This window comes from Barbus barbus (assembly GCF_936440315.1).
Source record: "Barbus barbus genome assembly, chromosome: 2".
Lineage (NCBI taxonomy): Eukaryota > Metazoa > Chordata > Actinopteri > Cypriniformes > Cyprinidae > Barbus > Barbus barbus.
This window is the reverse complement of record NC_136730.1, coordinates 46,204,569-46,221,737: the sequence shown is the minus strand read 5'-3', so window position 1 is coordinate 46,221,737 and position 17,169 is coordinate 46,204,569. Positions and strand designations below refer to the sequence as shown.

Below are 17,169 nucleotides of genomic sequence, written 5' to 3'. Positions count from 1 at the left end.
ATCCTCTGGAACGATGATGATAATGACTGAATAAAGACAAACACAGCTCTCAATATTACCAAAGTCCCTTTAATTCTGTAGTCTTTGTTACCCAGATTATTACTGAACCACAAGCTACATGGATCAACTAGTTCATATGTAGAAAATACTTGTCTATAAAAATAAATATTCAGGAATAAATCCTTAAGACTGAATGTATGCGGATTTGTCTTTATGCATGTATTCTGTATCCAGATTGAGTGTTTGTTGTATTTCTACACTCTTATATTCTTGAAGTCTTCCAGGCATGGGTTGTGGGTTTCTGTAGTTGCTTTGTTTCACATCTTGTTTCGTTTAAAAGAAAACTTAATGAAGTAGATGTTAACAATCCATCAATCTTTTCTCTCTCCTCCGAGTGTCTCCAAATATTTAAATAGAAGTTTACTGAAGACAAACAAATCAGCTTTTTTTTGTTGTTTTTATGAATCTATACTTTATTATACATTTTCTAACACAATTACAAAAAATTGCAAAAAGCTATAAAACTTTATTTCATCAAGATGGTGGGAGAAAAAAAAAAAGCAAAGCAAAATATACTGGAACCAACTTGGAAACCAAAAGTGCAAATGGAGCCCATCCCAAATTGCTAGTATATACCCTGAACTTTTAAACATACCTGACTGGAATTTTTTTCGACATGTTTTTATTTATACCCCCTATCCCATCCCATTTCCTGAGATATTAGTAGTTTTCACTCACGATTTCTCAGGTTCAACACTCAAGTGCCACAGAGTCACCTGCTGTCTATAATATTTTTTTCTAATTTTCTGTTAGAATAAATGGCAAAACAAACATTTGACCGAAGCTTCAAACGACAGTCCACTGCATGATGAGCTCTGTGTAAGATCACAGGAGTATGAAGACTTTGGCTCCGGGAACTCAAGTGCAGATCATCTTCTAGTCTTCCTCATCCTCCTCCGGCGTATATTCTTCATCTCCAGAGTCAGTGAGGTTCTGCTCCTCCTCTTCCTCACTCCTCATCTCCTCCTCATCTTCATCATCCTCATCCTCATCTTCATCATCATCCTCCACCTCCTCAGCATCCCCTGCTTCAAATTCACCTTCAAAACAGAAACAAAACAACAAAATGATCTTAATGCTCAAGACCGGATGTTCAGATTTATTTGTTTTTTTTTAATACAATCCACCAAAAACTATAAAAAAACTAGTAAACCATAACTATAAGTATCAAGCATATGAAAACAGTATTCTAATAAAATAATAGCTTTACAAGTACATTAAAAATAAAACCATAAATGAGAACATAAAACCGTCTTCATGTTATAACATTCTCTGAGTACAGTAATTATAGCTTTTCAAATGTTATGTTTATGCTTTTGGAAATAGATTTTTCTGTCTTTGTGGTCAAAAATAAACCTAAAATGCAAAATAAGCCTGAACAAAGTGTGTGCTTTCTGCAAATGTACTTGATTTGTTTATTATATATTATTCATATCGCAGTTGTGATGCTGGAAGTTTCAGGAATGTTTAATATTGTGTGCAAAACAATCCTGCAAACCTTACCACTCCTTGTTATTCAGTGAACACAAACAGTATTACTTTAACATGTATAGTTATGTACAGCCAATAACCACATCTCTTTAGATAACTGATGATAACAGCGCTCTGCTCGGTCCAAGCAAAAACACATTTCACAATTCTTGTCTTTACTGAGCCTTTTTAAATTTAGGCTAGTATTCTTTTGTTTTGTGATATTGACACTAAAGACAAGTAAACAGTCAGAGATTAAATAAACTAATTTACAAGCATTATGACAAAAAAATAAAATACAAATTTACGGTAGAACAGATAAATGAAATGTTAGATACATTGTAATCAAAAGTATAAAAACCCTGCATATTCTTAGGTGTATAAAGTAAAAACATGTTTGCATGAAAGTGATTTAATCAAGAGCAGTGAGATATTTTCTGACTTTGATTAACATGAATGACAGACAGCAGGGATTTTAGACTGCTGTCACTTTAAGAGCTGCCCGGATCCAATATACTGCTACACACATGCTTTCTTTCTCAGACGCTTTCTTCACTTATGACCTAAATTACTGTTTATGAGGATACTTGCAAATACCATCATTCTGACACATCATTGTGTGTATTTAACCACTCGAGGCCTATAAAGCGGCAAAAAATAACTCAATCCCATGAGCACCGTCTTCACGCGCCTCTTAAGCCCGGTACACACCGAGCCAACGGTCGGCCGTCGGGCAGTTTTTGTTCGTCGGCCGACTAAGTTTTCTCAGTGTGTTCCGCGCTGTCGGCCAACTCCTCATCGCCTTTTTTTCGGCAGATTCGACATGTTGAATGAGCTCGTCGGTCAGTCGGCCATCTGATCATTTTGATTGGCTGTTCAGCTGTCGAACCATTGCGTGAGAAAGGCACAGAACGGACGTGCTACTTGACCGTCGGGTGTCGAGCGTCGGCTTGGTGTGTCAGGGACACTTTGGACCCAGGCGCTGCCGACGTGAGCCGACCCCGCAGTCTGCTTTCATCGACACTAGTTTGTCGGCGTCGGCTTGGTGTGTACCGGGCTTTAGACTAGGGTGACCAGACGTACTGAAAAATTCGGGACAGTCCCGAAATCTAAGCTGCTGTCCCGAATCCCGCTCTAATTGTCCCGAAAATTAAACTGAAGCAAAATCTTAAATAGTTATTGTCTGATAAAACATAAAAAACTGTCCGTGGAGCGAGGTTGAGTCATCCTGCAGCCTGGCAACCAGCCCCCGCCGGCTGCTCATTGGCTGCAGCATCTTGTTTTTTTTTTTTTTAGATATACCGTAGGCGCGCATTAAGATATGCACTGATAAGCACATTTTCATTCATGAAATTGACATGGCTGGTGTACCGGAACCCCAACATGCTGCAAAAAAGCTAAAACGTCTCTGCAGGTACCGGGAGGAGTGGGTGGACAGGTATCCATGGATTGCAAAAGCCCTACATGATGAAAGTAAAGCGTTCTGCAAAGTGTGTAGGAAAGAGTTTGGTGTCTCTCACGGGGGGGAAGGCAGATGTTAGGCTGCATGCTAGCAGCAAATTACACTGTACCAACACCGCGACAGCACAGACCAACAAGTTGGTCTCGTCCTTCTTTAAGAAGCAGGATGATTCCATGTATAATAAAATAGCTGCTGCTGAGCTGACCTCCGTGTTCCACTGTGTGACCCACCAACAATCATACAGATCGCTTGACTGTGCGATGAAGTTAACACCAAAACTGTACTCGGATTCGGGCATAGCTAAACTCGTTAGCTGCGGTCGCACAAAAGCTGAAGCACTGGACACAAACGTCCTGGCACCCCTCGCATCTGACTTCTCCCAATGCCTCGAGTCAAAAGATATATTCTTTTCCATTTCAACCGATGCCTCTAATAAAGGCAATGTGAAAACATTCCCGATCTCTGTGAGACTCTGGACTCCTGAGCAGGGCATCCAGAACAGAGTTCTTGATTTCTTTGATCAAGCAGCCGAGAGCGCAGATGCCGTCACTGACACTTTACTGAATAAATTAAAGGAACACAAACTCAGCATCAATAACATCTCGGCTTACTCGGCTGACAACGCGGCAGTGAATTTCGGCAGAAAACACTCCATTTACCAAAATCTAAAAAAAATCAACAGCAAGATCCTTCCTGCAAACTGCCCAGCTCATATAATACACAATGCAGTAAAACGTGCCAGCAATGCACTGCAAATAGATGTGGAGACTATCGTCATAAAATCATTTAACCATTTCAGCTGTTCTGCGAAGAGAGTTTCCACCCTCAAAGAAATGTTTGAATTTGCTGACATGGAGTACCAAACACTGTTGCGTCACGTCCCGACACGCTGGTTGAGCCTGCACCCTGCAATTGACAGACTTGTCAACACCTGGCCAGCGGTGCGCAGCTACTTCTTGTCACTGGGACAGGACGAGTGCCCCCGTGTCCTCTGGGATGCGCTCCAGGTTAACGAGCATGGAGAGGAAGATGAATGCAGCGAGCTGGAGGTCACACTCTTCTTCTTGCAAAACACTTTAAAGCTTTTTACTGGTGCTGTGCTGAGTCTTGAGAGTGACAGTCTCACCTCAGTTGAAGTATATGCACTTATGAGTGGCCTCCGAACCAAACTCCAGCAGCGCAAAAAAGATGCTTTTTTCGGAGCAAAAGTTGACCGCGTCCTCCTCTCCTCCGTTAATCTTAGGGTTGACAGGCTCAAGAGAGAATTCACACATTTTTATGATATCGCGGAGCAATACCTTGAGAAATGGTTCAACTTCTCAGAATCCGGGCACCTGTTCAACATCCAGTGTTTCAATCTTAAGGAAAAGCAAGAAATCATCTACAGGGAATTAACGGCCGCTGTATCCGCCCTTCAGATGCATGATGAACTCGACCTGGATGAGCTCTACAACGAGAGCTGTGTTCTGAAAGAGAGATTGCCTCATCTGGAAATACACAGTCACCCTGTAGGTGCGCTTTGGGCCCAAGCACTCAGGAGCACGTCTGCGTTCCCACAGTATGCCAAGCTACTGTCTTTCATTTGGAGCATCCCCGTGAGCAATGCTTACTCGGAACGAGTGTTTTCAATAATGAAAGGTGCCTGGACCGATGTGAGAAACAGGTGCTCATTTAACCTGGTCCGCAGCGAAATCAAAGTAAAAATGAATTTAATGATGACTTGTGCAGAGTTCCATAAATGCATCCTGGGAAAGACGGGAGTGCTGGCAGCAGTGAAAAGCTCTGCAAAATATGCTGATGTCGAGCCTCCACAACCTCGGTAGGCTATATAGCTCAAGTGTGAATTTAAAGTTATATTGTTTCTATTAATTTATCTAATTCATCTAGGCTATATGCACAAAGACAATACGACCTTTTTGTCCCCTTTTTGCTTTATAGAGTAGATGAAGAGAGCGCAAGTTGCAGCAGCCGTTAGGACAGTTGAAAGTGCAGGCAGAAGTCAGACCGGTCGAGGGCGACGCACCGTGTTCAAAATAATACTTCTATAGCCTACGTATTAGGCTATATCAATTTATATGCATATGTACTTGTTAATAAAAATATGATTGGTTCATTAACTTCAGTTTGAAGTATAAAAATAGCCTAACGTTACTTCTATATTATTATATGTATATGTAGGCTACTTATATTAATAAAAACATGATTGGTTCAGTCACTTTCGTTTGAAATTCATTATCTTTATTATTTATTATTCATTACCCCCCCGTCCCCCCGTCCCGAATTTCAACCAATCTCATCTGGTCACCCTACTTTAGACCGTGCACTGAACGAAATTAGCTGCCTTTCTCAACTGATTGCGTTTCTGCAAATTAAAATCACTGGTTTTTAAAACGCAATGCTTATAAATGCATGCAAACGATAAGTTTTCATTACCACGTAGCACATCAACGTCACGCAAGCGTGTAACTGCGATAGCGACGATAGCCCAAAATCTCTACTGGCTGCCAAATGTCTAACAGTTAATTGTGTTTACCGGTATCTCGCCCACCTCTACATCAGGACACATTATTGATTACAATAAAAACGCTTTGTGGACACTAATTTAAGGTTGTGACGCAACTTAATTAACAAACAAACAAACAATAAATAAATAACAAACAGGAGCAACACTGCGCAACAATACAGTCAGAAGACTACAATCACCATCATTTACCATAGATTTACTGTAGTAACACTAACTGCACTATGGTATTGTGTCATAATTGTGGGTATTCGTTAGGGCTGCACGATTATGACAAAAATTATGATTGCAAATTATGCCCTTGAGATTGTAATTGCGATTATTAATATTTATTTTGAACAGATTTATGCCATTGTTTGAAGCTGAATGCCATATACAGTATATATATATATATTATTTTTTATTATTATTATTTTTATTACTAAAACAAACAAAAAAAAAAAAACGCAGTTATTCACTTGTATTATGAACATCGATTGAATGGATCATCATCTAAATTTAGTTTAAAAACAATATGTGACCCTGCAGCACAAAAGCAGTCATGAGTAACACATGTATATCTGTAGCAATAGACAACAATACATTATATGGATCAAAATTATACATTTTTATTTTATGACAAAAATCATTAGGATATTAAGATCATGTTCCATGAAGATATTTTGTACATTTTCTACTGTAAATATATCAAAACTTCATTTTCAGATTAGTAAAATGTGTTGCTAAAAACTTCATTTGAACAACTTTTTCTTAATATCCTCCGGAGACCCCCCTCTCAAAAAAAGAAAGAAAAAAGTTTTGTGAACTTAGTATTTTTTCATGTCATTGCATTATTTAGAGCATTAGAAAAAAATGGAAAAATTAACATTTTTGAAAAAAAAATATATATATATATTCACGTTTTATTCAATGTCCTTTGAAGAAGACACTAGGACTAAGTTTTTTCTAAAAATAAAATGGCATGAATAGACATCAAAAAGGCAAAAACAATGGAATTTTTGTTTAAATCAACAATCGATTTTTAGGTTTCAGGATTTTTTTTAAGGATGATTCTCAACTATGTTACAAAATATATAACAAAATGATTTGATATTCCATTTTGTTTCATGCAATATGTGTGTAAAAAATTCCATAAACTGTTTTTTCCATTAAACAGTGTATGTATACTGTATCTAATTTGCATATTAATTTGTTGCTGTTGGGACAGTGTGTTGAAAAAGGAATTGTCATATTGTTAGTAATAAATGGCCAGCTTTTCATAATAATATCTAATATTTAATAACAAAATGGATATATAATTAATTTTACTATTCAATTGTTGTCTCTTAAAATGCATAATAAACATGCTTTTAGTCCCGGTGTCCTCTACAGTGGACATGTGAGGTCTCAAAAACTGCATAGTTGGGTCTCAGGAGGATATTTAGATTTTTTTGCACCCTCAGATTCCAGATTTTCAAAGAGTTGTATCTCAGCCAAATATTGTCCAATCCTAACACACCAGACATCAATGGAAAGATCATTTATTCAGATCATTTGTACATCTCAATTTAAAAAAATGGACCCTTATGGCTGATTTTGTGGTCTAGGGTCACATATTTACTAATGTTCTTTTGCATTGATTTACATATTTTAAATTTATCCAGCACCCCATCCAGTTTCTTTAATGTTTTCTGTCGTGTGTTTAGTCTAAATGCAGCACAATCGGTCGCCAGCTGTGGAGGCGTGGCCTTGGCGGTGAGTGTTGGAGGAAAGCTCAGTGATTGGTTTAAAATCTTACAAGGCTCTAAACCAATGGGCGACCGGCTCGCTCTTTTATAAACAGAACAGCGAGACTCACAGCTGTATTATTTGTTTGTTAATCAAACGCAGGAGTTTAATCGATCAATAATGAGCGGCAGAGGCAAAACCGGCGGCAAAAATGGTTTACTAAAGCTATACATTTAATTTACAATTAGATGAAATTTCAAATTACAGTAATGTTTTACAGTATAATTAATATTACCAGGGCTCCAGACTAACATTGGAGAGCAGTGGCACCAGCTCCTGATCTGGTAGCACTGAACATGTAATATTACAAATTGATAGAATAATTAACAACATACTGTTATTATATTCCATTACTCCTTTAACATTTAGTATATTAATAATATAATAATACTCAATATGAATATCCTGCTTTTCTGCCACTGTACCATTGTTACCGTTAGTGTTACAGTAAAACTATGGTAAATGTGGGTGATTTGTGGATTGAAACGTCTTCTAACTGCATCGTTGTTGCACTGTTTCTGCATCGGAGTTGATGAGAATAACAGCTCAGATTTATTTGGCTTTAAACTAGTTTAAATGAAAGAGACGTGATTTGTTCTGGAGAACTCTGATCTGAACTCGAGTGCTTCTTACTGGACTCACAGAAGAGACTCACAGCGGCCTAAAGTTTCCGTGGTTATTCATATAGTTCTCCAGGCTATTCTACAATGTTATATGTCTAATAAAAATAGACTATAAGCAGATATCAGACTCACAGATGGTGCTGAGGAGCGTGCCGGCGTCCTGCCGCAGTTCAGCTATGAACTCGCCCATCTTTCCTTCCATCGTTTCATACAGCGGCTCGGTGTCGACTGTGGGCTCATCAGGGAAAAACAGAGGCTTTATCAGCAGCCGCCGGAACCTGACACACACACACACACACGCACACACGCACACACGCACACACGCACACACACACGCGCACACACGCGCACACACGCGCACACACGCGCACACACGCACACACGCGCACACGCACACGCGCACACACGCACACACACGCACGCGCACACACACACGCACACACAGTGTTTTAGAAGATAATGTGACTGTGGACAAACCGAACACGCTCATGAAAATGTGTGAAAGAACCTCTAAATCAAAGTCCGTCTTACCTTTTTATAGATGAATTGTAATCCTGAAAGAAACCCAAGAGAAACCCCAAAAATATTAGCATTGACTTTTTCAAATGTAGGTTGTGTTCAAAATGCCTGACAAGGAACAAGTTCTAGATGATACAAATAATGTGTCATAATTGGAAATAATCTGTTTTCTATAACTATTCACAGACTCATAGTTAAAGACTCTAATCTGATTGGCCATGAACAGGATTTGACCAGCTGCCACAATGTGGTTTTGATAAAGTTTCTAGATTTGCTTGTGAGGTCGGGGGCATCAAATACTTTTTTGCACTTAGTACCATTTAACGTAGAGACCGAGGAGAGAATCATAAGTTTTGCTTTGGCTGCGTTTGCACAGATCTAATCTTTTGACCATATCAGATTTGTTTTGTCCCGTCTGTTTACACGACTGAAGAAAACCATTGGTGATCGCTTCCTGGAGCACGGCTGACCCTCGGGTTTTGAACAAGGTGAATAATTTATATAATGTTCAATATGAATTATTCTATGCCTTTAACATACACCAGCACTAATTATCCTGCTTCTGCCATGATTCGAGAAAGAATGTGTGTGAATTGTCTGTGTGTCTGTACAGCCTCCGCTATACAGTGAAGCTGTGAGATGACAGACAGGACAAGACAAGACAAGACAAGACAAGACAGACAGACAAGACAAGACAAGACAAGACAAGACAGATAGACAGACAGACAGACAAGACAAGACAAGACAAGACAGACAGACAGATAGACAGACAGACAGACAGACAAGACAAGACAGACAAGACAGACAGATAGACAGACAGACAAGACAAGACAAGACAGACAGACAGATAGACAAGACAGACAAGACAGACAGATAGACAGATAGACAGACAGACAGACAAGACAGACAGACAGACAGACAAGACAAGACAGACAAGACAAGACAGACAAGACAAGACAAGACAAGACAGACAGACAGATAGACAAGACAGACAAGACAGACAGATAGACAGATAGACAGACAGACAGACAAGACAGACAGACAGACAAGACAAGACAGACAAGACAAGACAAGACAGACAAGACAAGACAGACAGATAGACAGACAGACAAGACAAGACAAGACAAGACAAGACAGACAGACAGATAGACAAGACAGACAAGACAGACAGATAGACAGATAGACAGACAGACAGACAAGACAAGACAAGACAGACAAGACAAGACAAGACAGACAAGACAAGACAGACAGATAGACAAGACAAGACAAGACAAGACAGACAAGACAGATAGACAGACAGACAAGACAAGACAAGACAAGACAAGACAAGACAGACAGACAGATAGACAAGACAGACAAGACAGACAGATAGACAGATAGACAGACAAGACAGACAGACAGACAAGACAAGACAAGACAGACAAGACAAGACAGACAGATAGACAAGACAAGACAAGACAAGACAAGACAGACAAGACAGATAGACAGACAGACAAGACAAGACAAGACAAGACAAGACAAGACAGACAGACAGATAGACAGACAAGACAGACAAGACAGACAGATAGACAGATAGACAGACAGACAGACAAGACAAGACAGACAAGACAGACAGACAAGACAAGACAAGACAGACAGACAGACAAGACAGACAGACAGACAAGACAGACAGACAGACAAGACAGACAGACAAGACAAGACAGACAGACAAGACAGACAGATAGACAGATAGACAGACAGACAAGACAGACAGATAGACAGACAGACAAGACAAGACAGATAGACAGACAAGACAAGACAAGACAAGACAAGACAGACAAGACAGACAGGACAGACAGACAGATAGACAAGACAGACAGATAGACAGACAGACAGACAAGACAGATAGACAGATAGACAGACAAGACAGATAGACAGACAGACAGACAGACAAGACAGACAAGACAGACAGATAGACAGACAAGACAGACAGACAAGACAGACAAGACAGACAAGACAGACAGACAAGATAGACAGATAGACAGACAAGACAGACAAGACAGACAGATAGACAGATAGACAGACAAGACAGACAAGACAGACAGACAGACAAGACAGACAGACAGATAGACAGACAAGACAGACAAGACAGACAGATAGACAGACAGACAAGACAGACAGATAGACAGATAGACAAGACAGACAGACAGACAAGACAGACAAGACAGACAAGACAGACAGGACAGGACAAGACAAGACAGACAGACAGGACAGACAAGACAGACATGACAGACAGACAGATAGACAGACAGACAAGACAGACAAGACAGACAGGACAAGACAGACAGGACAGACAAGACAGACAGGACAGACAAGACAGACAGACAGACAGGACAGACAAGACAAGACAAGACAAGACAGACAGACAGATAGACAAGACAGACAAGACAGACAGATAGACAGATAGACAGACAGACAAGACAGACAGACAGACAAGACAAGACAAGACAGACAGACAGATAGACAAGACAGACAAGACAGACAGATAGACAGATAGACAGACAGACAGACAAGACAGACAGACAGACAAGACAAGACAGACAAGACAAGACAGACAAGACAAGACAGACAGATAGACAGACAGACAAGACAAGACAAGACAAGACAGACAGACAGATAGACAAGACAGACAAGACAGACAGATAGACAGATAGACAGACAGACAGACAAGACAAGACAAGACAAGACAGACAAGACAAGACAAGACAAGACAGACAAGACAAGACAGACAGATAGACAAGACAAGACAAGACAAGACAAGACAGACAAGACAGATAGACAGACAGACAAGACAAGACAAGACAAGACAAGACAAGACAAGACAGACAGACAGATAGACAAGACAGACAAGACAGACAGATAGACAGACAAGACAGACAGACAGACAAGACAAGACAGACAAGACAAGACAGACAGATAGACAAGACAAGACAAGACAGACAAGACAGATAGACAGACAGACAAGACAAGACAAGACAGACAGACAGATAGACAAGACAGACAAGACAGACAGATAGACAGATAGACAGACAGATAGACAGACAAGACAAGACAGACAAGACAGACAGACAGATAGACAGACAGACAGACAAGACAAGACAAGACAGACAAGACAGACAAGACAGACAGATAGACAGACAGACAGACAAGACAGACAGACAGACAAGACAGACAGACAAGACAGACAGATAGACAAGACAGACAGACAAGACAGACAGATAGACAGACAGACAAGACAAGACAGATAGACAGACAAGACAAGACAAGACAGACAAGACAGACAGACAAGACAGACAAGACAGACAGACAGATAGACAAGACAGACAGATAGACAGACAGACAGACAAGACAGATAGACAGATAGACAGACAAGACAGACAGACAGACAGACAGACAGACAAGACAGACAAGACAGACAGATAGACAAGACAGACAGACAAGACAGACAGATAGACAGACAGACAGACAAGACAGACAAGACAGACAGATAGACAGATAGACAGACAAGACAGACAAGACAGACAGACAGACAAGACAGACAGACAGACAAGACAGACAAGACAGACAAGACAGACAGACAGACAAGACAGACAGATAGACAAGACAGACAGACAGACAAGACAGACAAGACAGACAGGACAAGACAAGACAGACAGACAGGACAGACAAGACAGACATGACAGACAGACAGATAGACAGACAGACAAGACAGACAAGACAGACAGGACAAGACAGACAGGACAGACAAGACAGACAGGACAGACAAGACAGACAGACAGACAGGACAGACAAGACAGACAGACAAGACAGACAAGACAGACAAGACAGACAGATAGACAAGACAGACAGATAGACAAGACAGACAAGACAGACAAGACAGACAGACAGATAGACAGACAAGACAAGACAGACAGACAGACAAGACAGACAGACAGACAGACAAGACAAGACAGACAGACAAGACAGACAGACAGATAGACAGACAAGACAAGACAAGACAAGACAGACAAGACAGACAGACAGATAGACAAGACAAGACAAGACAAGACAGACAAAGACAAGACAGACAGATAGACAAGACAGACAGATAGACAGACAAAGACAGATAGACAAGACAGACAAGACAGACAGACAAGATAGACAGATAGACAGACAGACAGACAGACAGACAGACAGACAAGACAAGACAGACAGGAGCAAAGAGTATAATATAGTATTGCAAAAATATTACAATATAAGATATGAGCAAATGAGCAGAAATTAGCAATTTCATATGCAAGCAGATGCCTATAAAAAAAATACTGCAATCCTTAATAAAAACAATATAAATCAAAACTGCCTAATGCTACTGAGTGAAATGTGGATCCAGGAAGTGGACGAGGACCGTGAGGATCATCGTACTTAATATAATCCAAATAATGTAGTCTTTGATAAAAATGTGATTTAAAAAAAAAAAAAAAAAAATTATGAAACCTACATTCAAGATTACATAAATAAAATGTTTGAAGCTAGAATAAAACTGATTTTGTTTGTTTGTTTGTTTAAAAGCAGAGGCTCTCTTTATTTTGATGTGTTGTGTTCAAATATTCATACAACAAAATATTCTGGGGGCCATGAAAATTGTGCAAATTATCAAGAAACATCAACCAAGTTATCTTTTGAGTTAATACTGTCAAAACACACAAGGTTTATGTATAGACTCAGTTGGTTATGTTTAAAATGAAAGTAAACAGATGCATGTCTGTATATTAGATGCGTGCAGCTCTTAAAGGGACAGGACACTAAACATGCAGCCGACTCTCATTAAAGGGATAGATCACCCTAAAATTACATTTCTGTCATTATTTACTCACGCGCATCGGTCTACTATTGTTGTATAAACCATTTCAGATAAACCTGCCCCTAAATCGTTATGCAAAAACTGAAACTGGTTGGTTGATTTTGATTTTCCCCTTTTAAGAGGTCCGTTCTGGGTCAGAATTAAATGCAAATGGACCAGACTTCACGCTTCTAGAGATATCAGACTTGGTTCAAATGATTACAACCAGTCCGACAACAAAACAGTTTAGGTTTGTGTGAAGAAACGTCACAGATCATTTGAAAAATTCAGTATTTGTGTGTGTAAAATGCACCTTAATGAACTGGAAAGCGTCGCTCTCCTGCAGAAGCCTCTCAAAGCCCGAGTGAACCTCTTGTAGACGGGTTTGATCTTGTGTTATCTGACTCAGGCTCTGCTGGATTCCCAAACACTGCTCACCGTCGTAAGTGCGGAGGCATTCACGCAGAGAGGACAGAAAAGCATCCAGATGTGCAATAGAAGTCTCTCGGAAAGCATCCAGGTGTTGGTCTGTGTCGTCACGGTAGGCCTGGAACACAGCATTGTGTTCACTCTAAACTCTTTCCCACCAAACACAGCATTTAACGTGTTTCTGTGTTTTCACCGTTATACACTCGAGGGCGCTATTACACATCTCCTGAATGAGTACAGAATCACTCGATCAAAAACACAGGCGAGGAAGACACAGAAACCAGCGATCTCATATCCAAGCATATGCATATGGAAAATAATGTGATTTAATGTGATTTAATGTGACTAATGCTACTGAGTGAAATGTGGATCCAGAAAGCGGTAAAGGACTGTGAAGCTTTGAGAGTACTGATGGAAATGATCCACTCTGTGTTTTCATTATCATACTGAATATGAGCCAGATGTAGTCTTTGATATAAAAAAACGAAACAAAAAAAAAAAAAAATATATATAAATATATATATATATATATATATATATATATATATATATATATATATATATATATATATATATTTTCTCAGCTAAAAAAAAGGATTTTTTTTCATTAAAAGTAGAGGCTCCCTTCTTTATTTCGATGTATTGCACATTCAGATATTCATAAAACAATATATTCTAGGGGCCATTACACTTTAGTGAAAACAGTGTCTGGCAACTTTTTTCAAAAACGCTGGTGTGTAACCTGGACGTGAACTAATGCCACAGAATGAACTTCACCTTGTTGTGTTGTTCAATCTCCTTTTGTTCCAGTCGATTTTTTTCAGCTTTAAGGATCTTTCTGTTCGTCTTCTGCAGCTCAATGTCAAGATGGGTCTAGAGAAGACAACAGAGACAGAGAGAACAAGAGTTATCTCACGTCTGAAATGTGAGGGCTGATCATGCAAAACTTGAGGTGTTTCGTTTCGCTTTTAGACACTCAAACTTCCTTAAGCACTTCCCTTCAGAGAATCCTCAACGCCATTTGTGCGCTCCACTTCATCAAATGGATGAGGAAAGTATATATTGAAGAAACTTTGTGTATTGAATGGCCTGAAAATAACTAACTATAAATATAACCGTGAATATGCAAATTAGTCCCCGCTTCCACCCAATTACACCAGCTCAGACAACCTGCTCTTTGACTGAAGTAGTTAAATGCTACACAACGATAAATCCCAGTACTAGAGTCATTCAGCCATATATGTTTGAACCAGAAATGTATTCTAAAGAAGAAAAGTCAAATTAATCAGAATGGTAATGCATTTCATGTGTCACCATTTAAAACACCAGACAATGTGCTTTTATATTTATCTTTCCATCTTTCTGATTTTGCAGGGCTTGTTTTGATTGATCTACGGATGGCTCATCTAAACAGACAAAAAAAAAAAAAAAAAAAATGAATTTGGGGTGAAACATTTTGAATTTGAAGATCAGGGTAAATTTAACTTATTTTGTCTTCTGAGAAACATTTAACTATCTTCTGTAGCCTCTGCAGGGCAGTAGTAAATGAGAACATAAATAAAATAAATATATAGGCAAAATAAGAAAAATGTACACATCTCAATTCTGTTCAAAAGTTTTCACCCCCCAGCTCTTAATGCATGTTTTTCCTTCTGGAGCATCAGCGAGCGTTTGAATCTTCTGTAATAGTTGCATATGAGTCCCTCAGTTGTCCTCAGCGTGAAAAGATGGATCTCATAATCATGCAGTCATTGTTGGAAAAGGTTCAAATACACACAAATGCTGGAAAACCAAAGAATGTGTGGGAGCTGGAGTATTTTTCTGAAGAACAGCAGGCAGTTTAACTGTTCAGGACAAACAAGGGATTCATGAACAACTATCACTAAACAAAAAACACAAATGTGGATCATTCAGGGAACAACACAGTATTAAGAATCAAGGGGATGTAAACTTTTGAACGAGGTCACTTTTATAAATTCAAACAAATATTGAAACAAATATTGAAACAAAATATTTCAAAAGGTTTCAAAGCTTCATGAAGCAGTGTTTCTTAAACAGCAACCAATAAGAATGCAGCCTTGTACCACAATGCTTGAGACTCCACTGCTAAGAACATCCACAACGTACAACACTGAATAGCGTAGAGGGATTCAAAGCGCTTTACTGGAAACCGATTACTGAAACCACATTCAGAGGTATAAGTGTGAACCGATATAAGAAGAGTGATTGGGCCAGGACACATCACACCTACCTTGAAATCCTTCATGGTGTTCTTCAGCGTTTTGATGGAGTGCCCACAGTGCGTTCCCTCAATGGTGCAGGCGTTACAGAGGAACAAGCGCTCATCCAGGCAATAGTACCGAAACATCTCGTCGTGCTCCAGACACTTCCTCTTCCTCATGTCACCGAGCGGCTCCACCAGCGGATGCTCTCTGAACGCCGGCAGCTCCAGATGAGGCTGAACGTGCTTCGGGCACATGGACACTTCACACTTCAGGCAGGTTTTAACAGCCACCGGACCCTTCCCGTCCTCGCTGGCGTCCTCAGGACAGTAATCACAGCGAACCTGGGCGGGTCTGCGAGACGCGTCGCTCCGGCTCTGAGAGGAGCACTCTGATTGGCCACGACGGCGGAAACCGTCAGCGATGTTGGCCAGTTTGAAGTTCTTCTGCCAGCTGGCGGAGCTGCGGTGAGTCTGTCGGCACTCGGGACATCGCAGACGGCCGTGGTCTGCTCGGCTCTTGAGTCTGCGCAGGCAGGGCAGGCAGAAGTTATGTCCGCAGGGCAGCAGGTGCGGATCACGGTAAAGATCCAGACACACTGGACACGTCAGCTCCTCCTCGAGAACGCTGCTGTCTCCAGCAGACGTCGCCATGATCGGTAGACCTGTGGAGAGATGGACCACAACAGCTATCTTTAAAGCTGCAAGCCGTACGTTTTGACTCGTTGTCGCCATCTGTGTTTGAAACCAATTGCAGTTATTTGCGGAATTATCTTCATTATGCGGGTTGTGCTTCGGCACGGATGAATCTAATGTTTTGAGAGTATGTCTGTCAGTCTGTCAGTCACTTCACCGGTATGGATACTGTACTTACGAATCACAGATGTTGTGTCTTGGAAGTAGGGCTGCAAAACGGTTTATCGATTAATCGATTCAACATACAAATCATGTTTACATACTATGTGTGTGTGAGAGAGGGGGGGGGGGGTGAGAGAGGGGGGGGGTGCGTGTGTGTGTGTGAGAGAGGGGGGGGGTGCGTGCGCGCGAGAGAGTGTGTGTGAGTGTGTGTGTGTGCGCGCGCGAGAGAGTGTGTGCGCGCGAGAGTGTGTGTGTGCGCGTGTGTGTGTGCGCGCGAGAGTGTGTGTGCGCGTGAGAGAGAGAGTGTGTGTGTGTGTGTGCGCGCGAGAGTGTGTGCGCGTGCGCGAGAGAGTGTGTGTGTGTGTGTGTGTGTGCGCGCGA

General features: G+C 40.6%; 1 protein-coding gene across 3 annotated transcripts in view; it reads right to left on the bottom strand.

Moving 5' to 3' along the window:
• Positions 1-460: 460 nt before the first annotated feature.
• The window catches only part of LOC306885542 (E3 ubiquitin-protein ligase TRIM56-like), a 20,733-nt gene continuing 4,024 nt past the window's right edge, over positions 461-17,169 (bottom strand). For all 3 annotated transcript variants that reach the window (XM_079442142.1, XM_079442140.1, XM_079442141.1), the window contains exons 3-8: positions 15,961-16,595; positions 14,487-14,582; positions 13,594-13,827; positions 8,435-8,457; positions 8,036-8,181; positions 461-1,100 (exon numbers count right to left, since the gene is read on the bottom strand). In XM_079442142.1, the coding sequence (XP_079298268.1) occupies positions 937-1,100; positions 8,036-8,181; positions 8,435-8,457; positions 13,594-13,827; positions 14,487-14,582; positions 15,961-16,584 (1,287 nt within the window). In that variant the 5' untranslated portion in view covers positions 16,585-16,595 and the 3' untranslated portion in view covers positions 461-936. The remainder of the gene's footprint in view (positions 1,101-8,035; positions 8,182-8,434; positions 8,458-13,593; positions 13,828-14,486; positions 14,583-15,960; positions 16,596-17,169) is intronic.